The sequence below is a fragment of the Hyla sarda genome, chromosome 12 (assembly GCF_029499605.1).
Source record: "Hyla sarda isolate aHylSar1 chromosome 12, aHylSar1.hap1, whole genome shotgun sequence".
Lineage (NCBI taxonomy): Eukaryota > Metazoa > Chordata > Amphibia > Anura > Hylidae > Hyla > Hyla sarda.
In genome coordinates, this window is record NC_079200.1 from 82,692,383 (window position 1) to 82,720,375 (window position 27,993).

The 27,993-nt window shown below is 46.9% G+C and overlaps 1 protein-coding gene across 5 annotated transcripts in view; it reads right to left on the minus strand.

Annotated features, from left to right (window-relative positions):
- The window catches only part of LOC130296893 (oocyte zinc finger protein XlCOF28-like), a 44,215-nt gene extending 16,529 nt beyond the window's left edge, over positions 1-27,686 (minus strand). Inside the window, exons 1-10 of one of the 5 annotated variants that reach the window (XM_056548936.1) lie at positions 27,569-27,686; positions 26,377-26,698; positions 24,332-24,434; positions 23,739-23,903; positions 12,130-12,263; positions 10,764-10,884; positions 9,266-9,415; positions 2,751-2,923; positions 2,273-2,641; positions 1,036-1,138 (exon numbers count right to left, since the gene is read on the minus strand). In XM_056548936.1, coding sequence (XP_056404911.1) covers positions 1,036-1,138; positions 2,273-2,641; positions 2,751-2,923; positions 9,266-9,415; positions 10,764-10,884; positions 12,130-12,263; positions 23,739-23,903; positions 24,332-24,434; positions 26,377-26,697 — 1,639 coding nt within the window. In that variant the 5' untranslated portion in view covers position 26,698; positions 27,569-27,686. Of the gene's footprint in view, positions 1-1,035; positions 1,139-2,272; positions 2,642-2,750; positions 2,924-9,265; positions 9,416-10,763; positions 10,885-12,129; positions 12,264-23,738; positions 23,904-24,331; positions 24,435-26,376; positions 26,699-27,483 lie in introns of all 5 variants that reach the window. The other 4 variants (XM_056548938.1, XM_056548935.1, XM_056548937.1 and 1 more) reach the window with 4 other exon arrangements.
- Between the last annotated feature and the right edge of the window lie 307 nt (positions 27,687-27,993).

The window sequence follows — 27,993 nt, forward strand, 5'->3', positions numbered from 1 at the left end:
GTGTGTTACAATACACAATAATACATGTTTACATATATTTTAATTCCTGTAGCAAAGCTGGCTCATCCTTACCTTGTCTTTTTCGCTTCCACACTGGATGTTGTTTCACTGTATGCATCCCGCATCCGGTGTTTCGGGGTCGCCTTAACTACATGACTCTTACCTTTCTTTACTGAGCAGGTTGCCTTGCTTACATGATACTATGGCCTTCTGTTTCTCCATGTTCTGTTTGCTTCCTTCCGGAAGTCATATGTCATTCTCTGTCCAGTGGACGGATCTCTCCTCCCATTGTTTGACACGTGAGTGACATTCTTTTTCTTGTACCTTTAGTATTTAAACGTTGTTCTTGGTATGTATCAGTGCCCTGATTAAGGGCTAGTTTGCAACTCAAAACGCTTCAGCGTTTTTCACTTTCTTACAGTGACATGTTGCTATTGTTTAGTTTTTAACATGGCTCTACATTAAAGGGGTACTCTGCCCCTAGACATCTTATCCCCTATGTCTGATTGAGGGGGGTCCCGCCGCTGGGAACCCCCGCGATCTCTCCTGCAGCACCCGCTTGTCATTAGCTTCACGGAGCGAAGATCGCTTTGTGCTGATGACTCACAATACAGCTAATGCAGCTATTGACAAGCGAGCGTTGCAGGAGAGATCGCAGGGTCTTCCCAGTGGCAGGATAGGGGATAAGATGGGCGAAGTACCCTTTTAAAGATTAAAGGTTTTAATTCACTATTGCTGGAAGCTTGATTTTTACCTAGCTTTTGCTGCTATGTCTGTGTGGAATACGGCCCATTGATCAACGTGCTTCCACTGTACTGTGTGCCACAGACTTATTACATGTTCAGACTGGTGGTGAGCTGTTTTGCATTTTTTCCTTTTCTGCTTACTTTGGGTAACAAGGTTCAGTGAAGGACCAATAAGATAAATGACAAATTCAGTGTTGTCATTGTACAGGCATGCTGTTGTTTTGCAACAGCTGAAGCCACCCTGGTTTGGAAACACTGGACTAGATCAGTACAGAGACTTCATCCTTACCAATCTGATCCTCAGGGTTAATCAGCTGAAGCCTCTGTCCCCTTCTGGCCAGGGATGATAGATAACACGCTGTTCCCTGTGGGTCACTGTTTTGGTTCACTGCCTTTATATATAAAAAAAAAAAAAGAAATAAAAAAAAAAAAAAGTTGTAAAAACAGAGATGCCTTCAGCATGTCGTACATTATAATTATTACAAAGCAGCTTACAATCACTTTTTATAGTAAAAATGATTCTTCACATTTCTAGACTCAACCACAGATTTCCAAAATATGATGGTAAAAGTTCTCCATCATGTGATAATTTTCTTTCTTAATTCTCTCGCCCTGCAGAAACCTCAGCGGAATCCAACAGACCCCAATGAGGTCGATCAGGTGCTGGTGGTGTTTTTTGTTCAATGGATCAAGCAAAACATTATGCTTCCATAAACAGTACAATGTCTTAGGGTAGGGTCACACATGGCATATTTGCTGAACAGAATATACATGGGAAAAAGAAGCATTTACAGTAGAAGCAAAGTGGAAAACCTGTGGGGAAATTATCATGAGGTGCGGATTTGAAATCTGCAGCATGTCACGTTTTATGACAGAAATGTTGCAAATCACACTGCAGATCTGCAGCAAAATCAGCAATGCAGCTTTTTAAACACATTGGGGGAGATTTATCAAAGGATTTAGACTGGTTTTTCCTGTCTAAATTTGTCGCACAGAAAGTCGCAGTCTAAATATGTGCGACTTTTCAGCGACTTTTGCTGTAGAGGATTTTTAGAACATGATGCATGCAAGTCTATTTTAGATGGAAATGCATTGGAAAATGCATTGGTGCTGAATTTATCAAGTGCGACTTTTGTGCGACAAGTCGCATCTGCCCAAAATACGCTGAAATGTCAGACCATGTTGGAGCAGGTCTAAATGCAGTTTAAGCTGTAGACCCTGAAGTCTGAGCACAGAATTTATCAAGGGCTGTGAGACCTTTGATAAATTAGGAGCACAATAGACAGGAGACTACCACATACGCTGGTCTATAAGCATACCCAGAATAGACTAGATTAGGAAATGTCCCCCATTGGGTTTTCCTTTAAATAAAAATTATATCATCTGCACTGAAATGCTTAGTTTGGTGCAGATTTTCTGTTGTGGTATTTTTCTGCTGTGAAAAATCATCAGCATTTACACGATGTGTATCAGTACCCTACAGTGTAGGCCTAGCTCATGTTGCCTGTCCAGTACTATTCACATACCTGCTCAGGTCCATTCAGTATACTCTGATCCAGGGTGTCATTTACAGCAATGACTATGGACTCGGAGGAGGAGTTCTGTTCCATCAGTGGCTGCAGAACCTCCCCCAAATCCTGCAGCTCATACACCTGAGCATGCAGCTCTGCAGCCGTCATATGCTCTGTGCTCTGCACCACTAATGCCTGCACGATGGTGCCATCCTCTGCCTGCATAGGGATGCTGTGGAGCTCAGTCACTGTGCCAGGCTGCTCAGTCCCATCAAGACTGATAAACATCTGTGTTTCCTCGCCGGTGGGGAGAATATTCCAGGTTAAACAATTTTCTTTTTGTCCAAGCTCTACATCTTTTCCATCTATACTGAATGCATCACCCTAGAGGAAAACCAATATTAAAAATGTGCAGTTCCACAACATTGCAATCATTATATATTAATTACAAATAACATTGCTATAGAATGTAGAAATGATTTGGCAGTCTGACCTTCTTGGTCCTAGCCTTCAGACATTGATTTCCAGGTCTGTTCCCTCCTTGCTTTTCACTCCTGTGGCTCAGCTGATGCTGCCGGAGAATATAGCGCTCATGGAAAGTCTCAGGACAGAAGCGACACTTCACTGGGGTCTCTAGGTATGAGTGCTGCTTGCGGATGTGTACCTCTGCAAAAAGTGGTAATGACATTGGCTTAAAAAGGAGATTTTTTAACACTTACCATAAAATCTCTTTCTCAAAGGATCCATTGGGGGACACAGACCGTGGGTGTATGCTGCTGTCTCTAAGGAGGTGTGACACTATGGTAATAAAAAAAAGTCAGCTCCTCTCAGCAGGATATACCCATCTTCAGGCTCTGAGCTAGTCATTTTAAGTTCCAGAGCAATAGGAGGAGACCAATAGGTCAAAGAAAAACCTAAAACTGTCCGAGGACCAGAAGAAAAAACATAACTGAACACACCCTCGGACAGAGAACCAAAAGGAAAAAACCCAAAAAGGGCAGGAGCTGTGTCCCCCCAATGGATCCTTCGAGAAAGAGATTTTACGATAAGTGTTAAAAAATCTCCTTTTCTCTATCGGCTCCATTGGGGGACACAGACCGTGGGATGTAGCAAAGCCGTCCCTTGGGTGGGCAGATAAGTAATCAGGCAGACGACTGATCCACTGCCGCCTGCAACACTTTACGACCCAGACTAGCATGAGCCAATGCAAAAGTATGAACTCTGTAAAACCTCGAGAAAGTGTGCAAAGACGACCAGGTAGCCGCCTTGCAAATCTGCGAGGCCGAGGCTCTGTTCTGGAGAGCCCAGGATGCCCCAACAGAACGAGTGGAATGAGCCACAACCCTGAAAGGAGGAATCTTCCCCTTACAGCGAAAGGCTTCCGAATTGGCGGACCGAATCCACCGAGAAATGGTGGCCTTGGAGGCAGGTTGTCCCTTGCGACAACCTTCCATAGGGACGAAAAAGGAATCACACTGACGAAACGAAGTAGTGATGGAGAGATAAGACAGAACAGCCTGAACAACATCCAGCGTGTGTAGTAAGCGCTCCTTAGGATGAGAAGGAGCAGGACAAAAAGACGAGAGGACAATGTCCTCATTGAGATGAAAAGCCGAGACCACCTTAGGTAAAAAGGAAGGATCTGGCCGGAAGACGACCTTGTCCTGGTGGATCACCAGAAACTGAGAACGGCAGGAAAGAGCTGCCAGTTCAGACACCGTCCGGATGGAGGTGATAGCCACAAGAAACGCCACTTTCCAAGAAAGGAGGCGGAGAGACACCTCTCTAAGGGGTTCAAAGGGTGCACCCTGGAGGGCACTCAGAACCAAATTCAAGTCCCAAGGGGGAGAAGGTGACTGATAAGGAGGAACAGCGTGTGCCACTCCTTGCAGGAAGGTCCGGACATGAGAATTAGAAGCCAGGGGTCGCTGGAAAAGAACAGAAAGGGCCGAAACCTGACCTTTAAGGGAACTGAGAGACAACCCCAGTTCCAGCCCCGACTGCAAAAAAGAGAAGATGGAGAACCGAGAAGGCCACCGGGGAGAAGTCCTGAGCTTCACACCAACGAAAATAAGACCGCCAATTACGGTGGTAAATTCTTGCAGAGGAGGGCATCCGAGCCTTGAGCATGGTGTGAATGACTTGGGAAGAGAACCCGCGGGCTCTCAAAACCGTGGTCTCAACCGTCCCGCCGTCAAATGCAGCGACTGTAAATTGGGGTGGCAAAGAGGACCCTGAGAGAGTAGGTCCGGGCGGAGCGGAAGGCCCAGAGGAGCGTCGTCCAGGAGTCTGACTACGTCGGCGTATCACGACCTTCGGGGCCAATCTGGAGCTACCAGAATGGCGGGGACGTCCTCTGCCTTGAGCTTCCTCAGCACCCTGGGAAGGAGCGGAAGAGGAGGGAACAGATAAGGTAGGGCGAACCCAGCCCAAGGAATCACTAGAGCGTCCACGGCCAGAGCCTGAGGGTCCCGGGACTTGGACACAAAAGGAAGAATCTTCCGATTGTGCCGGGACGCGAAGAGGTCCGCGTCCGGAATGCCCCAGAGGTCGCAGAGCTGCGAAGACCTCCGGATGAAGAGACCACTCGCCGGGGTCGGGAGAGGACCCACTGTGGAAGTCCGCTTCCCAGTTGAGCACTCCCGGAATGCGAATCTCCGAAATGGCCGGAACTTTGTTCTTCGCCCAGGTGAGAATCTTGGTCACCTAGGCCATGGCTGCCGAGCTGTGAGTGCCGCCCTAACGATTTATGTACGCCACGGCCGTGGCGTTGTCCGACTGAACGCGGACAGGACAGGACTGAAGACGGGACTACCAATGAAGAAGACAAAGAAGAATCGCCCGTAATTCCAATATGTTTATCGGGAGAAGAGTCTCTGGGGGAGAGCAGAGTCCCTGAACCGTCCAATCCTTGAACACACCGCCCCAGCCCGACAGGCTGGCATCCGTTGTAACAACCTGCCAGTGAAGGGGAAGAAAGGGCTGCCCTTGGAGAAGAAGGGGGAGCGGAACCACCAGAGCAGAGATTGACGGACCCTGCGAGGGAGAACAATCTGACGATCGAGGGACAGGGGAGACCTGTTCCATCGAGAGAGAATCGCCAGTTGAAGGGGGCGGTAATGAAACTAGGCAAAGGGTACGGCCTCCATAGTTGCCACCATCTGACCCAGGACTTCCATACAAATGCGGATGGAGATCGATACCTGGGTCCGAAGGGAGCGGATCCCCGACCGGAGCGCCAGACGTTTGTCCGGCAGAAGACAAATTCGGGCAGAGGCCGTGTCGAATCGAAGTCCCAGGAAGGTTAGAGACTGGGTAGGACAGAGGACTGACTTGTCCCGGTTGACCATGCACCCGAAGCGAGTCAGAGTGTGGAGAGTGACGTCCAGATTCTCCAGAGTCTGGGCTCTGGTTGGAGCCTTGATGAGAAGGTCGTCCAGATAGAGTATCACCGAGATCCCCCTCGACCGTAACAGGCCCATCACTGGCGCAAGGATCTTTGTAAAGACCCGAGGAGCCATGGCTAGACCAAAGGGGAGGGCCACGAATTGAAAGTGCCCCTCCAGAACCGCAAAGCGGAGGTACCGATGATGGCCCGGAAATCCTTGATGTCCACCGATGAAAGAAACTCCCCTTGTTCCAGGGACGCCACCACCGAACGGAGGGATTCCATTCTGAAGTGGCGGATGAGAAGGTGACGGTTGAGACGCTTGAGGTATAGGATTGGTCGCACAGAACCGTCCTTTTTGGGGACCACAAAAAGATTTGAATAGAAACCCCGAAAACGTTCCCCTGGAGGAACGGGGACGATAACCCCCTGGAGAAGCAGAGACTGGAGAGCCGCTCGAAATTGCTTCGCCAGGAGTAGGAGACCGGGGGGCCCGGGATCGAAAAAAACGATCCCTCGGAAGGGAGACGAATTCAATCCGGTAACCGTTGGACACCACATCCCTGACCCAAGAGTCCTGAATGTGCGAAGTCCAGATGTCTCGGAAAAACAAGAGACGACCTCCCACCCGAAAATAAACCGCGGGTGGGGGCCTCGCTTCATGCAGAAGTGGGTTTGAGGTTGCCCGATTTGGGCGCAAAATGGCCGGACTGGTTGGAGTCCGACTTCCAAGAACGAGGGAGCCTTCTTGTACCGCGAGGGCGCCTGCCCGGACCCTTTACTGGAGCCAGAGGTCCGAAAGGACCGAAAGGAAAAGGACTTCCTCTGGGAAGTAGGGCGAGCCTTATTTTGGAGGTAACAAGGAACTCTTACCTCCCGTTGCCTCAGAAATAATCTCATCAAGGCGTTTGCCAAAAAAAAAGGCCACCCGTAAATGGAAGCTCAGTGAGAGAGCTTTTGGAAGCGGCATCCGCATTCCAAGCTTTAAGCCACATAGAGCGGCGGAGAGCCGCTAGGTGACCCACAGCAAAGGCAGAACAACGGGCTGACTGCATGGAAGCTGTGCACAGAAAGTCCCCAGCTTTAGAGCATTGGAGAGCCAGAGCAGATAGATCCTCTGGGGGGGATCCCGCTGAGATATCCTGATGGAGCTTTTGGCACCACTCCTACAGGGCCTTGGACACCCATGTCGAGGCGAAGAAGAGAAGAGCCAGCTGCTTCAGAAGCTAAAGATTCTACCTTCTTGTCCGTGGGATCCTTGAAGGCAGCGGCATCTGCCAGAGGCAGTGTAGTCGACTTAGAGATCCGGGAGATTGGTGGATCCACTGGGGGAGGGGAAACCACCTTAGAGACAAAGTCCTTGTCAAATGGATAATGTTCTTGAATAGTCTTGATTCCCGGGAACCTCTTGTCTGGATGTTTCCATGCGGATTCCAGAATGTCGTCAAAGTCAGCGTGAGAGCTGACCCTTTGAGGTGCTGGCTTAGCACGATGAAAGGATACTCCTGGATTGACATCTGAAGATCCTTGGTCCTCCAAGTGAAAGGTGTCTCTTATGGCTGTCACCAATAAGTTCACCGTTGCAATTGAGTCTGAGCAGTCCTCTGAGTCAGATGCCAGCTCGGAAGCCTCGTCCACCAGTTCACCAGGGGAATGTGAATGAGTACAGGCAGTCCAGGAGGGGGGTGACCCAGACCGGGTACGCGGCTCTGGCGTAGCGAAGAGAACGTCCTCTGGAGGAGCGACGTTTGTGCCCAGAAGATAGGGGGGGCGGAACCCACGAGGGGAACGCTCACGTCTATCAGAAGACTCAATGGAAGAGTCAGATGAGGCACCACTAGCATGCTTATGAGAGCGTTAAGTACGGGGAGACGAGGAGCGGGCCCTCTCAGAGGTCCTACGCAGAGAAGACCCCTTCAAGGCGGACACCATTTCCCGGGAGGCCTCAGCCACCGAACGGGAGACTTGGGTCAAGTCAGCCATATACTGGGTCAGGGAAGAAACCCAGGCTGGAGGAGAGGCTGAACCCACTGGGACCGAAGGGGCATCAGGGGGCCTGGGGGAGCAGTGGAGCAGACAGGGCAAGAGGGCTCAGCAGAGCCAGACATCTTGGTATTACAGTGCTTACAGATATAATAAGTCACTGAATTCCCAGGTTTCTGTTTGGAGGGAGGAACAGCCCTGGGTACGGATATAATGTGAGAAAAAAGAAGACAGGAACTTTCTCACCCTGGTCTGTGTCCCCTGTCAGCTGCAGTGAGGAGAACTCGCTCCGTGCAGCCACAGAGACTGAACAGGCCAGCCAATAGGGAGGGAGGGGCGTGCCTGAAGCAAGGCACACAGTAACCGATCCATTCACATAGAAAATCGCGCCCACGGCGCTGATTGGACGCTGCTTCGCGCCTCTGAGAGCTCCCAGCCCAGTGGGCGGAGCTACAGATGGCCAAAGAAGAACTGTCATGGCGCCCGCTCCTTGTCCCGAGCGCATCTGCCTAGTCGTATATGCGCTCGGGAGAATAGAGCGGGCGGCCAAAACGCCGGCAGCCTCTGCCGAAAGTGAAAGTAAGCCGGCGCTGAGGCGCCCGGCTCGTAGCAGCGCCGCGGCTGTCAGTGGCGATAAGGCGCTGTAAGCATAACGAAGGTAAGCCGGCGCTGAGAGTGCCCGACCCGGAGCAGCGCCGCGGCTGACAGCCGCAAATAAGGCTCTGTAGTAGTTGCACCAACACACACACCACATAATAAAGTGCCCCATACTATATGCCTCATAAAGTAAGGTGCCTTATAAGATATGCCCCCTCAGGTGCCACTGCTCCCCCAGCATAACGTGCAGCCCCTGTATAATCAAGCCCCATAACTGAAGGTAGGCCAAATCAGGGGGTCTCCAGAGGTTGCGAGTCCGTACCTATGGAGAAAAAAAGGGGGAAACTACTTACCTCAGTCAGAAGAGCTTACCTAATGGAGTCTTCAGTGAAGTCTTCAGTCAGCTTTTGTCCCTGCATCATGCCTGGCTGCTATGCGCGAGCGAGGCGAGCAGAGAAAAAGGGGGACCCAGACCCATGAGGTACCACCCAGATGCTGACCGATGGCGAGGGGGGGGGGTGAACAGCGCATATACGCAATGTCTGTGCCCCCTTACTCGCAATGGGGAAACAGGGAACCGGAGTCCCTGAGCCCCCACCTGAAAACGGAAAAGAAAGGAATAAAAAACTAACACGTCCCTATACTAGGAAAATTAAAAATCAGAAGACCTGGTCTGGAAAATCCAGACCATGTCCACCTCCTTCAGACACTAAGCTTAAACTGACTAGCTCAGAGCCTGAAAGCGGGTATATCCTGCTGGGAGGAGCTGACTTTTTTTTTTACCATAGTGTCACACCTCCTTAGAGACAGCAGCATACACCCACGGTCTGTGTCCCCCAATGGAGCCAATAGAGAAAAACAGGCTACAAGATAAAAACAATTCAAAAATAGCACAATAATCCATTAGAAGGTGTCCATGTAACAGAAACATTGACTGTGGCATTATAAAGCACATAAGCTGTTGCATGCCACTACTCCCTTTTATCAGTTTGGAGTCGATATGAACAAAGGAGAGGCTAACAGTGGATTATAGTACTTACGTACGTCATGTTTGCCAAACAGAGCAGCATTGCAGATGGGACAATGTTCCTTGGGTAAATTCTCTGTATGTTTTCTTAAAATGTGCTGCTTCATACTGGCTCTCTGTGTAAACTTGGCCTGACAAATGTTACATGAGTATGGCTTCTCACCTGCAACAAATTCACATGAGATATAAGGTAGGAAACACACATTAATTCTGTAGCCCTGCTGCTCGACAACTAAAAATAAGATGTGGACTGTTAAAACAATTGCATGGAACACTTTCCTCTACATGACAGCAATTTTTATACATGTGAAAGAGGGATTCCCATCTGAAACATTTATAGGATATTCACAAAATATGCCCTTAAAGGAGTAGTCTAGTGCTGAAAAACGTATCCCCTATCCTAAGGATAGGGGATAAATTTCAGATCGCGGGGGGTCTGACCGATGGGCCCCCCGTGATCTCCTGTACGGGGCTCCTGCAGCCCGCGGGAAGGGGGAGTGTTGACCACCGCACGAAGCAGCAGCTGACACGCCCCCTCAATACAACTCTATGGCAGAGCCGGAGTACTGCCTTCGGCAATCTCCGGCTCTGCCATAGCGATGTATTGAGGGGGAGTGTCAGCGGTCGACACCCGCTATCTGGCCAGCGAGTCGGTGCCCCGTACAGGACCCTAACGGTCAGAACCCCCGCAATCTGAAACTTATCCCCTATCATTAGGATAGGGGATACGTTTTTTAGCACTGGACTACCCCTTTAATGTCTGATAGATGCAGGTCCACCTCTCTCGAGCCTGAGGACCAAGTGGACTATTATACACTGTTTATGAGACTCACACAGATGTTAATGGAGGTTGCTGTTTCCATAATGCGGGATTTATAAAAACAGTGTAAGTCACAATATCATGCTGCTTACACAACTCCCATTAACATTTATGGGTTGGGTATAAACTGTATGACTGAGAGTCCCTTGTTCTTGAGAAAGGGGCAGGTCCCTGAGGTGGGACTCCCATCTTTCAGAAATTTTTGCCATATCCTGTGGACATGCCATAAGTGTCTAGATGGGAATACGCCTTTAAATCTCAAGTCTCCGCGGTGGGCGTACCTGACTTTACCTGCTATATTGTTCATTGAGGCTGTGTTGGATTGTTATATGAACCCTCTCTAATGCTGTTGGATATTATGCCTCCTACATTCTTTGTAACCCCCTTTGAGCCTTACTCAGTAACTGCCTGGAGTCTGTTTGTAATTGGTTTTTGTGTTTCCTTTCATTTAAAAAAGCAAAATAAATACTTAAAAAAAATAATAATAATCTCACCTAATGGTTGCTCTATAACTTTACGAAGCAAGGGATACTGCACACACTAAAAGCTCATGTGCTGATCCCCCCTGTAACTTGTGCATGTGGCAGCAGCTTCCATGTTATGCTCTGAAGACAAATCTACCGTGATGTTACAAGAAGTTTTCCTCTGTTATTTTAACATGTGTTATTAAGAATTTCTTAGTTTCACAGACCTGTGTGCGACCTTATGTGTCTCCTCAGTTTGAAGGCATCAGTTGTGGCAAAAGAGCACTGTTGGCAGGAGAAGGGACGCTCGCCTGTATGTGAACGAATGTGTATTTTCATCCTGCTCACCTGAAAGTATATCAGCATTAAATAAAAATATGTTAATATAAGAAAGAACTTGGAAACATCCCACAGTGCAACTACAGTGGTCCCTCAAGTTACAATATTAATAGGGTCCAGGAGGACCATTGTATGTTGAAACCATTGTATGTTGAGACCATAACTATGGAAACCTGGTAATTGGTTCTGAAGCCACCAAAATGTCATCCAAAAATAGGAAAAAGTGAGGATTAAAGAAAAATAAGTAGATAACTAATATAGATAAAGCAAGATCGTACATATAAAAGTAAGAAAGAGCTGCTGGGAGCTGTAAATCACTGTCTATGTCAGTGATTCCCAACCAGGATGCCTCCAGCTGTTGCAAAACTACAACTCCCAGCCAAAGGCTGTCCGGGCATGCTGGGAGTTGTAGTTTTGCAACAGCTGGAGGCACCCTGGTTTGGAAACGCTGGTCTATGTAGAGGACAGGAACTTCTTCAGGGTCCTGTACAGTAAACACAGTGTCCTACAAAAGTATCATGGAGCCGCCCTTACCTGGTGTCCAAATGAGCAGCTAACTCTGGTACAGGTAAATAGTAGTACAGGACATGTGATACCTCCCTGTAATGTAGGGGGCGCTACCAGACAGCCAGTAAGTGCATGCACTTCAGTAATACAGGGGTTTTACCAGTGAATGTTCATTCTGGTTGGTCAGTTCTTCCAGCGATTGACACGTTTCACAGGTCTGGATTGTCTGTACATTGTATGTTGAGTCTGGTTTCAAGTTACAATGGTCCAGAAAAGACCATTGTATGTTGAGGCCATTGTAATTGAGGGATCACTGTATATTCACTTCCAAGATAAGATTTTAAAATAACACAGGTTTTAACCCAGACAAACAACTGCACAATATCTATGCACTCCAGGGCATAGCTAGCTCCAGGCACCCCAGTTTACCCCCACACTACAAATACAGGTTGATTTACAGGTTTTAATCAACTCCATAATTCTTGGCTGCTTGAAGTGAAATGGAGACAGTGTATTTGTACAAGAAGGTTTGTCAGTCACAATACTACAAACCTGAGAGCATTGCCTTGCGGATGGAGCAAACCTGGCTGGCTGCCTAAGCAATTTAATCAAATATAAAAGCCTGTGAGGGCAGGAAGCAATGTGTATTTACAACTGCATACATGGCTGTGGAATATGCTGTCAATAAATAATGGAAGATAAATAAAATGAATACACACATTATATACGCGGTCATACCGCACATACCTCAACACTTTTATAATCACAGTAGCAGCAGCGGAAAGGCTTCTCAAGACGGTGCACAGATTTAGTGTGTCTCAGGAGATCTGCAGTCGTCCCGTATGACATGTCGCACTCACTGCACTTATGAGGTTTAATCCCTGAAACATAATGAGGTTGTTTATCAATGGTTTGTGTATAGGTTTTGGTGAAAAACTGTTGCAAACAATCACTTATACTTCCCTTAAAAATCCCATTCTCACACCAGTTTTCTGCTGAAAGCATTGATAAATTCCTACCAGTGTCCTTTGGTTTACATGTCATATTAAAGGATAAAAAAAAAAAAATACAAAAGAAGCGCGAGAACCAGAGGACAGAACGAGACCAGGTAAGTATTGTTGTCAGTGTCACCTGTACTACCTGTCTGTACCAACAGGTTAGTGCAGGTGACACTGATGACAGATATAATTTAATGCTATACCCACACATAGTGCTGGTGAGGTCAGGAAGCAATGGAGAAAAATCAGCAAGAACAAAGGGGGAGATTTATCAAAACCTGTCGAGAGGAAAAGTTGCTGAGCTGCCAATAGCAACCAATCAGATCGCTCCTTTCATTTTCAAAGGGGCCTGTGAAAAATGAAAGAAGCGATCTAATTGGTTGCTATTGGAAACTGTACCACTCTTTCTTTACACTGGTTTGGATAAATCTCCCCCAAAGTGCACTGAACAAACTAACTCTGTGCTGGAGGATGATTTACACAGTACACTACTATAGACAGCACGTGGAAGGAGAAGGTGTTACTGATGCACTGGTTTTGCAAGGTGCTATGTGAGCAGAAATGCAATAAACAGCAGCAATTAAGGGGTTACACTAGCTGCTGAGAAGTTAAGGGAATAGGGAGATAACACTGCTGACATCTACGGACGGTATGTACACTGCTATTTACACATTCCCCTGATCTTTATACGGTTAGTCAGAGATGAGAGGGAAGCCATTTTACCTCTGAGGATCATCTTCAGCAGACACTTTCAGGTCTTAGTTTGCAGGTACGCAGCCCAAGCTTTCTCACAATCTTTCGCTCTAACTAGACAAAAATCCCCAAACAGGTAGTGGACAGCAGACTGCAAAGCAGGGAGTACATGTACGTGCATTTTTGTGACCTGCCGTTATGTACATACATTCACCATCCCAACGCTGCAGCTGTGCCTCCTGTCATCGGTGGGCCGGGCACCCGCCGCAACTGTCAGGAGCGTATCGCAGACAGTTAACACTTTTAATGCTGTCATCAGTGTGACCACAGCATCGATCAGGGTGACAGAGGGAGGGCACTCCCTCTGCTCTCCATCGCAAACCATCTGGTTTTCTGGCTACGGAAGCCAATCCAGCTCTGCCTGTAGCAGAGTCTGATTTGCTATGCCATAATAAATTGTATTTTTTTAAAAAATTTTTTACATTTTAGACACGGCGATCAACTTTGATCGCCACGTCTAAAGGGTTAATTCCGGACATCACCGCGATCTGTGATGTCAGGTATTTGCCACGGGTCCCGGCTACCGTCATCAGACCCGATATGACGCGGAGTCATTGCGTGACCCACGTTATATTGAGGGAGCAGGCGCAGGGCATCCAGGTACGCCCTTTGTCCTTAAGAGGTTAAAGGAGCTATGTGGTGCAGGACAACTTATCCTTTGGTTAGGGGATAAGTGTCTGATCGTGGAGAGTCAGACCTCTGGGACCATCTGCAATCTCCTGCATGGCGCCCCACTCTCCTAGTGCTCAAAGTGATTTCCATAGGACAACTTGCACCCTCCATGTATCTCCACCTCTCCCTTAGAAATACATAGAGGGTGCACGAGCGGAAATCGCTCTGAGCACTGGGAGAGTGGGGCGCCATGCAGGAGATCGCAGACGGTCCCAGAGGTCTGACTCTCCACGATCAGACACTTATCCCCTATACAAAGGATAAGTTGTCCTGCACTACATAGCTCCTTTAACTCCTTAAGGACGCAGGGCATACCTGTATGTCCTGCGCCTGCTCCCGCGATATAACGCGGGTTCATGCGGTGACCTCGCGTTATATCGGGTCGGTACCAGCAACTAACGGTAGCTGTGACCCGGGGCTAATACTTGAGATCACCGATCGCCTTGATGTCTGGTATTAGCCCTTTAGACATGGCGATCAAAGTTGATCGCCGCTTCTGAAGAAAAAAAAAAAAAAGCAATGCAATGCTATGGCATAGCACTGATCTGTGCCTGCAATCAATGTAATGCAGTTATAGTCCCCTATGGGTGCTATATCATTGCAAAAAAAAAAAAAGTTTATAAATGTGATTTAACCCCTTCCCTAATAAAAGCTTGAATCCCCCCTCTTTTCCCCATTTAAAAAAAAAATATTCAAATAAAAATAAACATATGTGGTATTGTAAATGTCCGAACTATAAAAATATATCGTTAATTAAACTGCATGTCAATGGCGTACACGTAAAAAAAATTTCAAAGTCCAAAATAGCGTATTTTTGGTCACTTTTTATACTATGAAAAAATGAATAAAAAGCGATCAAAAAGTCCGATCAGAACAAAAATGGTACCAATAAAAACTTCAGATCACTGCGCAAAAAAATTAGCTCTCATACATCCCTGTATGTGGGAAAAAAAAAGTTATAGGGGTCAGAAGGACAATTTTTTACTTATTAATTTTCGTGCATGCAGTTATGATTTTTTCCAAAAGACCAAATCAAACCTATATAAGTAGGGTATCATTTTAATCGTATGGACCTACAGAACACAGAGATGGTGTCATTTTTACCAAACAATGTACTGCGTAGAAACGGAGGCCCCCAAAAGTTACAAAATGGCATTTTTTCTTAAATTTTGTTGCACAAGTTTTTCGTTTTGTCGTTCATTTTTGGGTAAAAGGACTGATGTCATTACAAAGTAGAATTGGTGGCACAAAAAATAAGCCATCATATGGATTTTTAGGTGAAAAATTGAAAGGGTTATGATTTTTAAACGGTAAGGAGGAAAAAACAAAAATGCAAAAAGTGAAAAACGGGGTTAAGGAGCAAGGCCCATATTTTAAATCTGATTTAATCTTGTGATATCTGCAGGACCCTTTGATTCTGAGACTGTTCATGACATATTGTACTTAATCTTAGTGATAACTTTTGGTTGATGCATCTGTATCTCCCCCCATAGAGATCCTGCCGTGGCCAACAGTTCTTTTCCTGCAGAGTGCCAGGGCACCATCCTTTTGGATAGGGGCTAAAATGCCCTTCCTTAAGGCCAAAATTGGTGTCGTCCAGAAGGGGTTAAGATGCTTCAAATACATCTGATAATGGAAGTAGTCACTTTTAGATTAATACATGTCCTCTGGGCCCCCAGGGATCCTATCATTAACCCCTTCCCGACCTATGACATACCTGTACGTCATGGGTGGCAAGGTGTTCCCGACCCATGACATACAGGTACGTCATGAACATTACTGCCGCTACTCGCGGCACCCCGCAGCGCCCGGAAAGATGGTGGCTATCACTGATAGCCAGCCATCTTACCATGCGACCACGGGGGGTTTCATCCCCCACCCCCCCCAGCGATCGCTGCTATCAGCTGGTCAAATCTGACTAGCTGATAGCAGCGTTTCGCTATGAAAATACTTAGCAGCGCGGTGTGTGAGTCCGGATCACGGGTATCGGGACACACACCGCTCTGCTAAGTGTCCCTGACCCGTCCCCCGGCATCACTTACCCGTCCGAGCGGTGTCCCGAGCGGTCCCGGCGTCCTCCATGCGGTCCTGGCTGCGCTGCGTCCCGGAGGTGAGTTTCCGGCAGCAGGGCGGCATCTTCATTGGCAGCAGTGAGATCGCCGTAAAGCGATCTCACTGCTGCCTCAGAGTTTCAAAACTGCAACTCCCAGCATGCCCAGACAGCCTTTGGCTTTCTGGGCATGCTGGGAGTTGTAGTTTTGCAACATCTGGAGGTCCACAGTTTGGAGACCACTGTATAATGGTCTCCAATCTGTGCTCTTCCAGATGTTGCAAAACTACAAATCTCAGCATGCTCAGTCTGTCCAGGCATGCTGGGAGTTGTAGTTCTCTAACATCTGGAAGAGCACAGATTGGAGACCATTATACAGTGGTCTCCAAACTGTGGACCTCCAGATGTTGCAAAACTACAACTCCCAGCATGCCCAGACTGCCCAAGCATGCTGGAAGTTGTAGTTCGGCAACATCTGATCCTTCAGATATTGCCGAACTACAACTTCCAGCATGCCTGGGCAGTCTGGGCATGCTGGGAGTTGTAGTTTTGCAACAACTGGAGGCACACTAGTTGGGAAACATTGTCCGTTTCCTACCTCAGTGCCTCCAGCTGTTGCAATTGTTGCAAAACTATAACTCCCAGCATGCACTGACAGACCATGCATGCTGGGAGTTGTAGTTTTGCAACAGCTGGAGGCACACTGGTTTGGAAACACTAAGTTTGGTTGCAAAACACTTGAAAGTTTATTACTTAACTTAGTGTTTCCAAACCAGCGTTCCTCCAGCTGTTGCAAAACTACAACTCCCAGCATGCACGGACAGCCAAAGGGCATGCTCGGAGTTTGCAACAGCTGGATGTTTGCCCCCTCCCCCCAATGTGAATGTACAGGGTACACTCACATGGGCGGAAGTTTACAGTGAGTGCTGCAAGTTTGAGATGGCGCAAATTTTGCGCTGCAGCTCAAACTTCCAGCGGCAAACTTGCGGTGAACCTCTGCCCATGTGACTGTACCCTAAAAACACTACACTAACACTAACCTAAAATAAAAAGTAAAAACACTACACTACACTAACACTAACCTAAAATAAAAAGTAAAAAACACTACATATACACATACCCCTACACAGCCCCCCTCCCCCCAAAAAATGAAAAACGTCTGGTACGCTACTGTTTCCAAAACGGAGCCTCCAGCTGTTGCAAAATAATAACTCCCAGTATTGCCGGACAGCCATTGACTGTCCAGGCATGCTGGGAGTTTTGCAACAGCTGGAGGCACCCTGTTTGGGAATCATTGGCATAGAATACCCCTATGCAAATCCCTAATTCAGGCCTCAAATGCGCATGGCGCTCTCTCACTTTGGAGCCCTGTCGTATTTCAGGGCAACAGTTTTGGGACACATATGGGGTATCGCCGTACTCGAGAGAAATTGCCTTACAAATTTTGGGGGGCTTTTTCTTCTTTAACCCCTTATGAAAAGGTGAATTTGGGGTCTACACCAGCATGTTAGTGTAAAAAAATAAATTTTTTACACTGACATGCTGGTGTTGCCCTATACTTTTCATTTTCACAAGAGGTAAAAGGGAAAAAAGACCCCCAAAATTTGTAACGCAATTTCTCCCGACTACGGAGATACCCCATATGTGGGCGCAAAGTGCTCTGGGGGCGCACAACAAGGACCAGAAGGGAGAGTGCGCCATGTACATTTGAGGCGATTTGCACAGGGGTGGCTGATTGTTACAGCAGTTCTGACAAACGCAAAACAATAAATATCCATATGTGACCCCATTTTGGAAACTACACCCCTCACGGAATTTAATAAGGGGTGCAGTGAGCATTTACACCCCACTGGTGTATGACAGATTTTTGGAACAGTGGTCTGTGAAAATGAAAAATAAAATTTTTCATTTGCACAGTCCACTGTTTCAAATATCTGTCAAACGCCAGTGGGGTGTAAATGCTCACTGCACCCCTTATTAAATTCCATGAGGGGTATAGTTTCCAAAATGGGGTCACATGTGGGGGGGGGTCCACTGTTCTGGCACCATAGGGGCTTCCTAAATGGGACATGCCCCCCAAAAACCCTTTCAGAAAAACTCACTCTCCAAAATCCCATTGTCGCTCCTTCCCTTCTGAGCCCTCTACTGCGCCCGCCGAACACTTTACATACGCATATGAGGTATTTCCTTACTCGAGAGAAATTGGGTTACAAATTTTAGGGTGATTTCTCTCCTTTTACCCCTTGTAAAAATTCAAAAATTGGGTCTACAAGAAAATGCGAGTGTAAAAAATGAAGATTTAGAATTTTCTCATTCACTTTGCTGCTATTCCTGTGAAACACCTAAAGGGTTAAAACACTTACTGAATGTCATTTTGAATACTTTGGGGGGTGCAGTTTTTATAATGGGGTCATTTATGGGGTATTTCTAATATGAAGACCCTTAAAATCCACTTCCAACCTGAACTGGGCCCTGAAAAATTACGATTTTGAAAATCTTGAGAAAAATTGGAAAATTGCTGCGGAACTTTGAAGCCCTCTGGTGTCCTCCAAAAGTAAAAACTTGTCAATTTTTTTATGCAAACACAAAGTAGACATATTGTATATGTGAATCAATATGTAATTTATTTGGAATATCCATTTTCCTTTCAAGCAGAGACTTTCAAAGTTAGAAAAATGCTAAATTTTCAAAATTTTCATGAAATTTTTAGATTTTTTACCAAGAAAGGATACAAATATCTGTGAAATTTTACCAATAACATAAAGTAGAATATGTCACGAAAAAACAATCTCAGAATCAGAATGATAAGTAAAAGCATTCCAGAGTTATTAATGTTTAAAGTGTAGCTCCCACCAAGTAATATATAATATAATCTGTCCCTACCTATTAGTAATCTAGCCCTAACCCCCTACCTGGCTTTAAAAAAAATGAAATCGCTTTAATAGAGCAGATTTAGTGCTTCTAAATCTGCTCTATAAAGCAGGGCAGGAAGCAGCGCGTCCCAGCAAGCGCAACGTCACTGATGCCTTGCTGGGCGCTTGCTTCCGCCCTCAGATCGTCTATGCAGCGCTCCTGTCGGGAGCGCGCATAGATGATCTGCCAATAGCACGGCAGGCAGCTCCGGGGTCTCCTCCTCCCTGTTTACCTGTGCATGTGCTATCCAGGGAGGAGGAGTAGAGGAGCATCGCCGGCCTGCCGTGCACGATAATACTGCCGAGACCCGGGACCGATTACAATAATGGTAGCTATTCTAAATAACTTACCCATCCGGAGGATCAGCGCAGCAATGAGTGCGAGCGCTGCCTCCGGACAGGGTAACGGGGGCGGGCGGGGCCGCGCGCGAGGCCAGTGGAGCTGGCCAATGCGCGTAGCCCCAGTTATCAGTGTGCTTGCTCTCGCCTGTTTGATTGACAGGCGGGAGCGAGCACAGCAGTGCCTGGATTTCGACTCATTGCCAGGCTGAAATTAGTCGAAATCCAGTAGTGACGTCACTGCTGAATGCATTCGGCCACTAGGAGGGCGACCCCTAGTGGCTGAATTTAAAAGTGATTTTAAACTTGTTTAAAATCACTTTTTTTAATTAAAGTATATTAGAGATATGTTGTAGTACTTAAGTACTACAACATATCAATTTTTTTATTTCATGACAGTGCCCATTTAAAGTGACAGTGGTCAGATTTTCAAAAAATGCCCAGGTCATGAAGGTGAAAATGGGCTGGGTCATGAAGGGGTTAAAGGGGCCAGAGTGTTGGCTTGGAGCTGCATCTTCTGTAAATATTTTTCCCTGCACAGCAGCATTTACAGAGCATTCACTTGAGTGTCAAAGTCTTAGCAAAAAAATCAGCCCTGCAGCCCCTTTATTCTCAGGGTTTGTAGGGATCCCAGAGATTGGGCCTCAGATAAAGTGATTCCTCCCCTCAGGTTATGAAAGATGGGAAAGCCTCTTTAAATCACCCCTATTTATACTTCAGGATTAAATGCATTTTTCCTCACATTTCAAAAGTGGTTAGTTGAATATTTTTGAAGGCAAGTTGTATTTTTCATGTCATCATTTTGTGGTACAGATATATTTATTCTGTGGCCCGTTACTACTATAGCTTTATACAAAATAATTTGTTTTTATTGTTGCCATATTCTGAGATCCATAAGCTTATTTGTTCTTTAACACGGCTGTATGAGGCCTGCTTTTTGCAATTTTTAAAAAGGTAACATTTTATATAACCTTTTCATCGCTATTTCAATTACCGTATTTATCGGGGTATACCACGCACCGGCCTATAACACGCACCCTCATTTTACCAAGGATATTTGGGTAAAAAAAAGTTTTTTACCCAAATATCCATGGTAAAATGAGGGTGCGTGTGTGCGCGTGTATACCCCGATACACCCCCAGGAAAAGCAGGGGGAGAGAGGCCGTCGCTGCCGGCTTCTCTCCCCCTGCCTTTCCTGGGGTCTAGAGCCCTGCTGTCGGCCCTTCCCTCCCCCTGGCTATCGGCGCCGCTGCCTGTTCTGTCCCCCTGACTATCGGTGCCGGCGCCAATAGCCAGGGGGAGAGAAGGGGCAGCGGCACCCATTGCCGGCGCCGCTGCCTCCCCCCATCCCCGGTGGCATAATTACCTGTTTCCGGGCTCTAGACCCCAGGAAAGGCAGGGGGAGAGAAGCGGGCAGCGACGGCCTCTCTCCCTCTGCCTTTCCTGGGGGTGTATCGGCGTATAACACGCACATAGACTTTAGGCTAAAAAATTTAGCCTAAAAAGTGCGTGTTATACGCCGATAAATACGGTATGTTTTAACAAAAAATATGAATAAAAAAAAAATAAAAATCAATCATGCAGGTGGCTGTAGCAAACTTTGTAATATTTCTTCTTATTAGAGAAATGTAGATTCTTTATGCTTACCGCAAAATCTCTTTCTCGGAGGATCCATTGGGGGACACAGACCGTGGGTATATGCTCTTGCCGCTCCTGGCAGGATATACCCCGCCTACTGACCGGAGCTAAGCAGTTTAGTCCTAAAGCAATAGGAGGCAACCGACAACCAGCAGAAGTCCAAGGGAAACAGACAAAAAAATTAACAAACCAACAAAACTGATACCCAAACCATGGGTGGGCGCTGTGTCCCCCAATGGATCCTCCGAGAAAGAGATTTTACGGTAAGCATAAAAAAAAAAAAAAAAAAATATACATTTCTCGGTCGGAACCATTGGGGGACACAGACCGTGGGACATTCCAAAGCAGTCCCCGGGGTGGGAAGAAACAACCACTCAACTCAAAATCCAGCAGAGGATGAAGCCACTGCCGCCTGCAACACCTTGAGGCCCAAACCGGCGTCAGCCGATGCAAAAGTATGCACTTGGTAGAACTTGGTGAAAGTATGTAAGGACGACCAGGTGGCCGCCTTAGAAACCTGCATAACTGAAGCCCTATTGCAGAGAGCCCAAGAAGCCCCCACGGAACGCGGAGTGCGCAGTCAACCGAAAAGGAGGAATCTTGCCCTTGCGACGGTACGATTCTGAAATGGCAGAGCGAATCCACCTAGAGATGGTCGCCTTGGAAGCCGGAAGACCCTTGCGACTTCCCTCAGTGATCACAAAAAAAAAAAAGAGAGTCACCCTGCCGAAAAGAGGAGGTGACCGATAGGTAGATCCGGACAGCCCGGACCACATCAAGGGTGTGAAGAGAACGTTCCCTGGCATTTGCAGGGGAGGGACAAAAAGAAGGAAGAACAATCTCTTCGTTCACATGAAAAGAAGAAACCACCTTGGGCAAAAAAGGAGGTGGACGAAACACCACCTTGTCCTGATGAAGGATCAAAAGAGGGGAATTGCAGGAAAGAGAAGCCAACTCAGAGACCCGCCTAATAGAAGTGATCGCAATGAGGAAGGCAACCTTCCACGAAAGAATATGAAGAGAGGCTTCCCTAAGGGGTTCGAATGGAGCCTCTCTCAAAGCTCCAAGCACAAGATTGAGATCCCACGGAGGAGTAGGAGACCTGAAAGGTGGAGCCTCATGTGCCACACCCTGCAAAAAGGTGCGGACATGGGAATTAGAGGCCAACTGTCGTTGGAAAAGAATAGAGAGAGCTGACACCTGACCCTTCAGGGAACTGAGGGTCAAAGACTGATCCAGCCCTGACTGAAGAAAAGCTAGAAGGCGCGGAAAAGAAAACATCACCGGAGACGAGCCCTGCGCTTTGCACCAGGGAAAATAAGTCTATCAGGTACGGTAGTAAATCCTGGAAGAAGGTTTCCGAGCCCGCTGCATGCACATACTCACCTGAAGAAGTCTTCCACCCGAAGAGGTCTTCAGCCAGACTTAAGAATACCTGCATCACGTCATACTGCTACAGACCAGGACGAACAGGGAAAATAGGGGGACCTGGACCCAAGGTACAACCCCAGGTGCTGGCTGTTGGCGGGAAGGGGTTAACGGTGCATTTGTGTCATATGTCCCGTGCCCCTTAGCCGCATATGGGGGAACAGGTAGCGCCATGATCCTGAACCCCCACCTGAAAACATTAAATAAAAAGGAGTAAAGAACCTAAAACAAGCCCTAACTGGAAAATAAGAAAGAGACCAGGTCTGGAGAACTCCAGACCTGCGTCTTGCCTCCTAGGACACTAAGCTAAAACTGATTAGCTCCGGTCAGTAGGCAGGGTATATCCTGCCAGGAGGTGCCAAATTTTATTTTTTTTGTTTGCCTAGTGTCAGTGCCTCCTAGCGGCAAGAGCATATACCCACGGTCTGTGTCCCCCAATGGTTTCGACCGAGAAAGATAATTTATTTTTCTTATACCAGGCTCTTTTGCTTCTCCCGCTCCCTGTCTCAAAGTTTCATTCACACTGAGAAAAAAAAAAAAAAAAAAAGCTTAATTCTGTCTCGTGGCGCTGTCTATACAAGTCTATTGAGAGGAGAATTACGAAGAGGGGGTAGTGAGTATACTGAGTCAAAAGCTGTATAGACTTGTAAAAGACTACAAAAAGAGCTCACCGTGGGTATTAGATCTCACCCCAGTGCTGAATATATAGTTTACACTGATCAGTACTGCTCTACAATGTTCTCCATGCTGCCACTGCTTCTGAGTGTGTGCTATAGAGATAATGGGTGAGCCAAACCCTCTCTTCTGAGTGCTGTACTTGGATCGCAACTCCAGCAGCTTCCATAGACAATAAATGGAGTGGTGCAGCCACCTTGTGTTTCCTCAGGGAGACTCAACATTCCTGAAAGTGCGTTTTTCAGGATAAGCTGTCTTGTGAGTGTACATGAAAAACAGTACTATTTCAGTCCATTTTATAACTTTTATATGGCACTTCAACTGTAATTTTCAGTTGTACCCAAGCTGGTGGATGTAGCCTTAAATCTAAGATATCTCTCTTACACTGCACAAACAGGACAGGAGATCCAACGCTTCATGTGCAAGTCTCCATATACACCCTAGAGGAAAAAAGCTCAATAGGAGAAACAAACATCTTTTTCTGATAGGATTACAACATTTCTTACTTTCTAATGTAGTACTGATTTATGCACAGTGTGCTCAAACTAGGGTAACTACTAACCCCACTATTACCTGACCAATGGCACCCCATAGTTGACAGAAATAGCCCCCTGCCTCTCTATTCTTGATAATTAAACGCTTTGTTCGTAACTGAGTGAAGGAGTTAAACAGCTAAGATTTCCAATTTCAGCTGTAAGAGCAGGGAGTCAGCTCTATAATGCAGCCAGCATCTTCAAGTAACGATATGGGAATAACTTCTGTCCGCACCATCGACAAACTGTATTGTCCCTGCAACTTTTACAGTATGGCGCAGGGTGTGGGAGGGATAATGTTTACAAAAATAAATACAGTCACAAAACAGCAAGAACCTGTCATCTCCGTTTTACATACCCAGATGAACATTGACGTGTAGCCGCAGTTCTGTTGTAGAAGCAAAAGTTTTTTCACATAATTTGCATTTGTTTTTGTCTGAATGTCTCCGCATATGTCTCCTCAATGCAGCCAGGTTAGAGGAGCTGAACTTACATTCTCCACAGTTGTATTTCTCCCTCATCACTAGAACACAAGGCAATCAAGTCAAGAATTAAAGCAATTTTACTAAAAATAGAATATAAGTTGTATACTGGCTGTCCACAATCCTGTGGAGATAAGGCCACATATACAGCCACTTTATAGTATAATTAAAAAGGGAGATACAAAAAAGCCAAGCACAGGTGATTTCATAATATTCACAGGCTATAATGTAAAGACTACAGTACATTCATGACCACATCTTCACCAGGAAAGGTCACCTATGCTCCTGAGATAAGTGGGGTCCCAGTGACATAGTAAGGTCATTTGTGGGAACCTCCATATACACTTTGTTCTGATAGTGAACATAGAAAAGGTAAGATGATACTGCCCACCTTGATAATCATGAATATGTAAAAGAAACACAAACCTACAACCACAAACTCACAGTACACAATACACTAAGCCCATACCAGTGTAATCTTTGGTCACAGGCAGCTCTGAGGTGGGCTGTTCTGGCTCTGTTTCTTGAGGTTCAGTACATGTGTCAGGGGGAGGAGTCTCTTGGGCTACGTCCTAAAAAGAAAAAAGGTAGGTATGTGACAAAGCAGACTTAAAGGACATCTGTAGTGCAATATAACTTATCACCTATCCAAAGGATAGAGGATAAGTTATAGATCGCGGGGGGGGGGGGGGGGGGTCCAAGCGCTGGGGCCCACGGGGTCTCCTGGATGAGGCCGCGGCAGTATGCTGGAAAGGGTGCGTTCCATTCCCACATGACGCGGCGGCCGACCCCCTCCATGTACCCCATAGAAATACATGGAGGGGGTGTGTGTACTGGGGACAAAACGGCACTGCCTGCAGACTGCTGCGGCCCCGACCATTAGATCCTGGGGGGCCCCAGCACTCAGACCCGCCGCGATCTATAATTTATCCCCTATCCTTTGGATAGGGGATAAGTTATGTTGCATTGGAGTACTCCTTTAAAGCAACCATTCACTTTTGAGAATATTTCTGTAAACAAGTAAAGACACCTCTTCAGAAGGAAGGGGATCCCCTTGTCACCTGCATCACAGGGCTATAAGTGACAACAGCAAAAGGCTCAGGACAGTCGGGTAAGTAATGTCATTCATAAATTATTTATGTGCCCTTCATGGTGTATCAGTTATGCCATACAGTACTAGATACTGTAGGATCCATCAGGGCTGTGGAGTCGGAGTCGGACAAAATTTTGGGTACCTGGAGTCTGAGTCGGCAAACAATGCACCGACTCCGACTCCTACTAAATTTAGATTGGAATAAAAAAAAAAAAAAGCAAGTTTTAATGTCCCCATTCACAAAAAGTTATAAATAATGACTTCTCTACTTTAAGAATAAAGACCAATGCATGCAGTGCCTCAGGTAACCGCAAAATGAACACGTTAAGTGACCGTGAAGAAGCATGCTTTTCATGTGCTTTACTATATGGCACGCAACGCACAATTAGGAGCGGCAATACTTATACTTTCCATAGTGTTGTGTTCTGCTGTTACAGGGAACCCATGGGTAACCTAGCCTCTCACTGATAAGGTTTTAAGTAAATATGTTTTTTGCAGGACTAGAGACCCTTGTATAAGTGACGGGAATGGAGGGTCAATAGTTCAAGACTGAAGCTGTAAACCATTGGAAAAACTGCTGCCATTCAGGTAACGCTATAAAAACTTGTAAACTCGATTGTTAGCTTAAAGGGGTACTCTGCCCCTAGACATCTTATCCCCTATCCAAAGGATAGGAGATAAGATGTCAGATCGCTGGGGTCCCGCTGCTGGATTGCCGCTGCGGCACCGCGCTATCATTACTGCTCAGAGCAATTTTGCTCTGTGCGTATTGACGGGCGATACAGGGGCCGGATCATCATTACGTCACGGCTCCGCCCCTCATGATGTCACGGTCAGCCGCCTCAACACAAGTCTATGGGAGGGGGCGTGGCTGTCATCACGCCCCCTGCCATAGACTTGCATTAAGGGGGTGGGCCGTGATGTTACGAGGGGTCGGAGCCATGATGTCACGCTGCTCCATCCCCTGTATCGCCCGTCATTACGTACAGAGCTAACTCGCTCTGTGTAGTAATGAAAGCGCGGTGCTGCAGCGGCGATCCCAGGGGTCCCCAGCAGCGGGACCCCAGCGATCTGACATCTTATCCCCTATCCTTTAGCTAGGGGATAAGATGTCTAGGGGCGGAGTACCCCTTTAAACTTTAAACATGACTATGGGATTCTACTAGGGAAATCATGTTTTATAATAAATGCCCCTTTCTGGAAACTCCCACTGCCCTATCTTCAGCAGCAGATCAGCACACAAACTGTTCAATACAGTAGACTGTTGGCTTCCCAGCCTGTAGTCCTGTGGTAAGGACATGTATGTTGCCTTTCTTTCCTTCAAGGAATGTATAAAATACATTCGTATATTAATACAGAGGAGTCGGAACATTTATCCACTGACTCCACAGCTCTGGGATCCATGACATAAGTCCGCCTACCTGGCTTTGCTTAGGAGACACAGGCTGTTCATTAGTAATGTCGATAGATGGCTCCATGCTCTCCTGGTCCTGGGGTCCATCCTGAAAGTGCAGAGTGTCCCCTAGTTCATGTATGTCAAACACCTGAGTGTGCAGGGTGCAGCTCTCACTTTCGCCTTCTCGCTGGACACCAGTGACTTGCACGCCAACAATTGTGCCATCTTCTCCCAGTACGGGCATAACATGAAACTCAGAAACGTTGCAGAAGGCCTCATTCCCATCCAGCATCTTGTATACTCTGAATGCCAGCTCTGCTTCATCATGCGTGGCTGGGGTCTCCATTCTGTCAGTGGAAAACACAAGTGCAAAAAGCCCAAAAGAACTGCATCAATTACAGAGAGTGCAGCCACCAAATAAACATATCCATCTGTCTAATTCTCTCCCTCTCATGCATTTCCACAACCAACCCATCCTGGACCTCAATCCCATCCAACTCAAACCCTCAGGCATGTATTCTGTCCCAGCCACCACATTACACCTACCAACATAGCTGTTCAAGCTCATTTATATTCCCCACACATTGGCCCTGATTTATCAATCTGTCTGAGACAGAAACTGGAGTGATTTTCCCAAGCAACCAATCACGGCTCAGCTTTCATTTTACCAGTGCTCCATAAGATATAAAACATGAGCTGTGATTGGTTGCTGTCTCAGACAGATTGATAAATCAGGGCCATTGTGTTACTATACATCCATATACCCTGCACATCCTAGCTCCGCCCCATGCCTTCCAGCCCCTCCCACTCCCATACAACACATGTTCCAGCTCTCCCAGCACCCATACATGTTCCCAACAACCTACATAGTGTCCCTGATCCAATATATCCCAAAAGTTCACAGTGCACCCATATAACCAGTCACCTTGCCCCGCACACCGATATACCCCTCACGTGCCACCACTAACCACATCCAGCACAGCTATATCCCCTAAATGCTCTACCACCCCATATACCACACACACATCCCATTTCAGTCTACCCCCTCCCCAAACTTGTATACCCTTTGTATTCTGGGCCCCTCATATAAAGGGGTCCCAAGCATTTACTCAAACATGTGTCCCCTACACACCCACAGATGTTGCCTGTTTAGGACAGACCTGAACACACAGTGGCCCGGATGACAGACAAGTGGCTCAGGGAACAAGGTATCTCACATGTAAACACAGCGGCAACACAGCTACACATTACCCGGAACTAACTGATACTTCCTGTCAATGGACCGCTCACGTCACCGGAAGCCTCCAGAGCGAGGTACGTGATGGTAAAGTTTACCTCTATCCGCGGAAAACTTAGAGCGCTTGCGCAGTACTACGCTGACAGCGTAGTGCTAACGAAGGCAGCGTTAGTAGCGTAGCCCTGCGCATGCGCATTTGTCCGTACCGCTCTAGTGGTTTTCTACGATTCGTAGAAAACTAAGAGCGCATACGCAGCTTTCCTTCGCTGCGCAGCTAGCGTAGGGAGCCTAGCGTAAATCAGCGCATGCGCAGTTGTTTAGAATGGGCGTAGAAAACTGTGTGCGTACCTAGTTAGAGTAGGTAGCGCAGTGTAGTGTAGCAGGCAGGGAGAGATGGAAACCAGC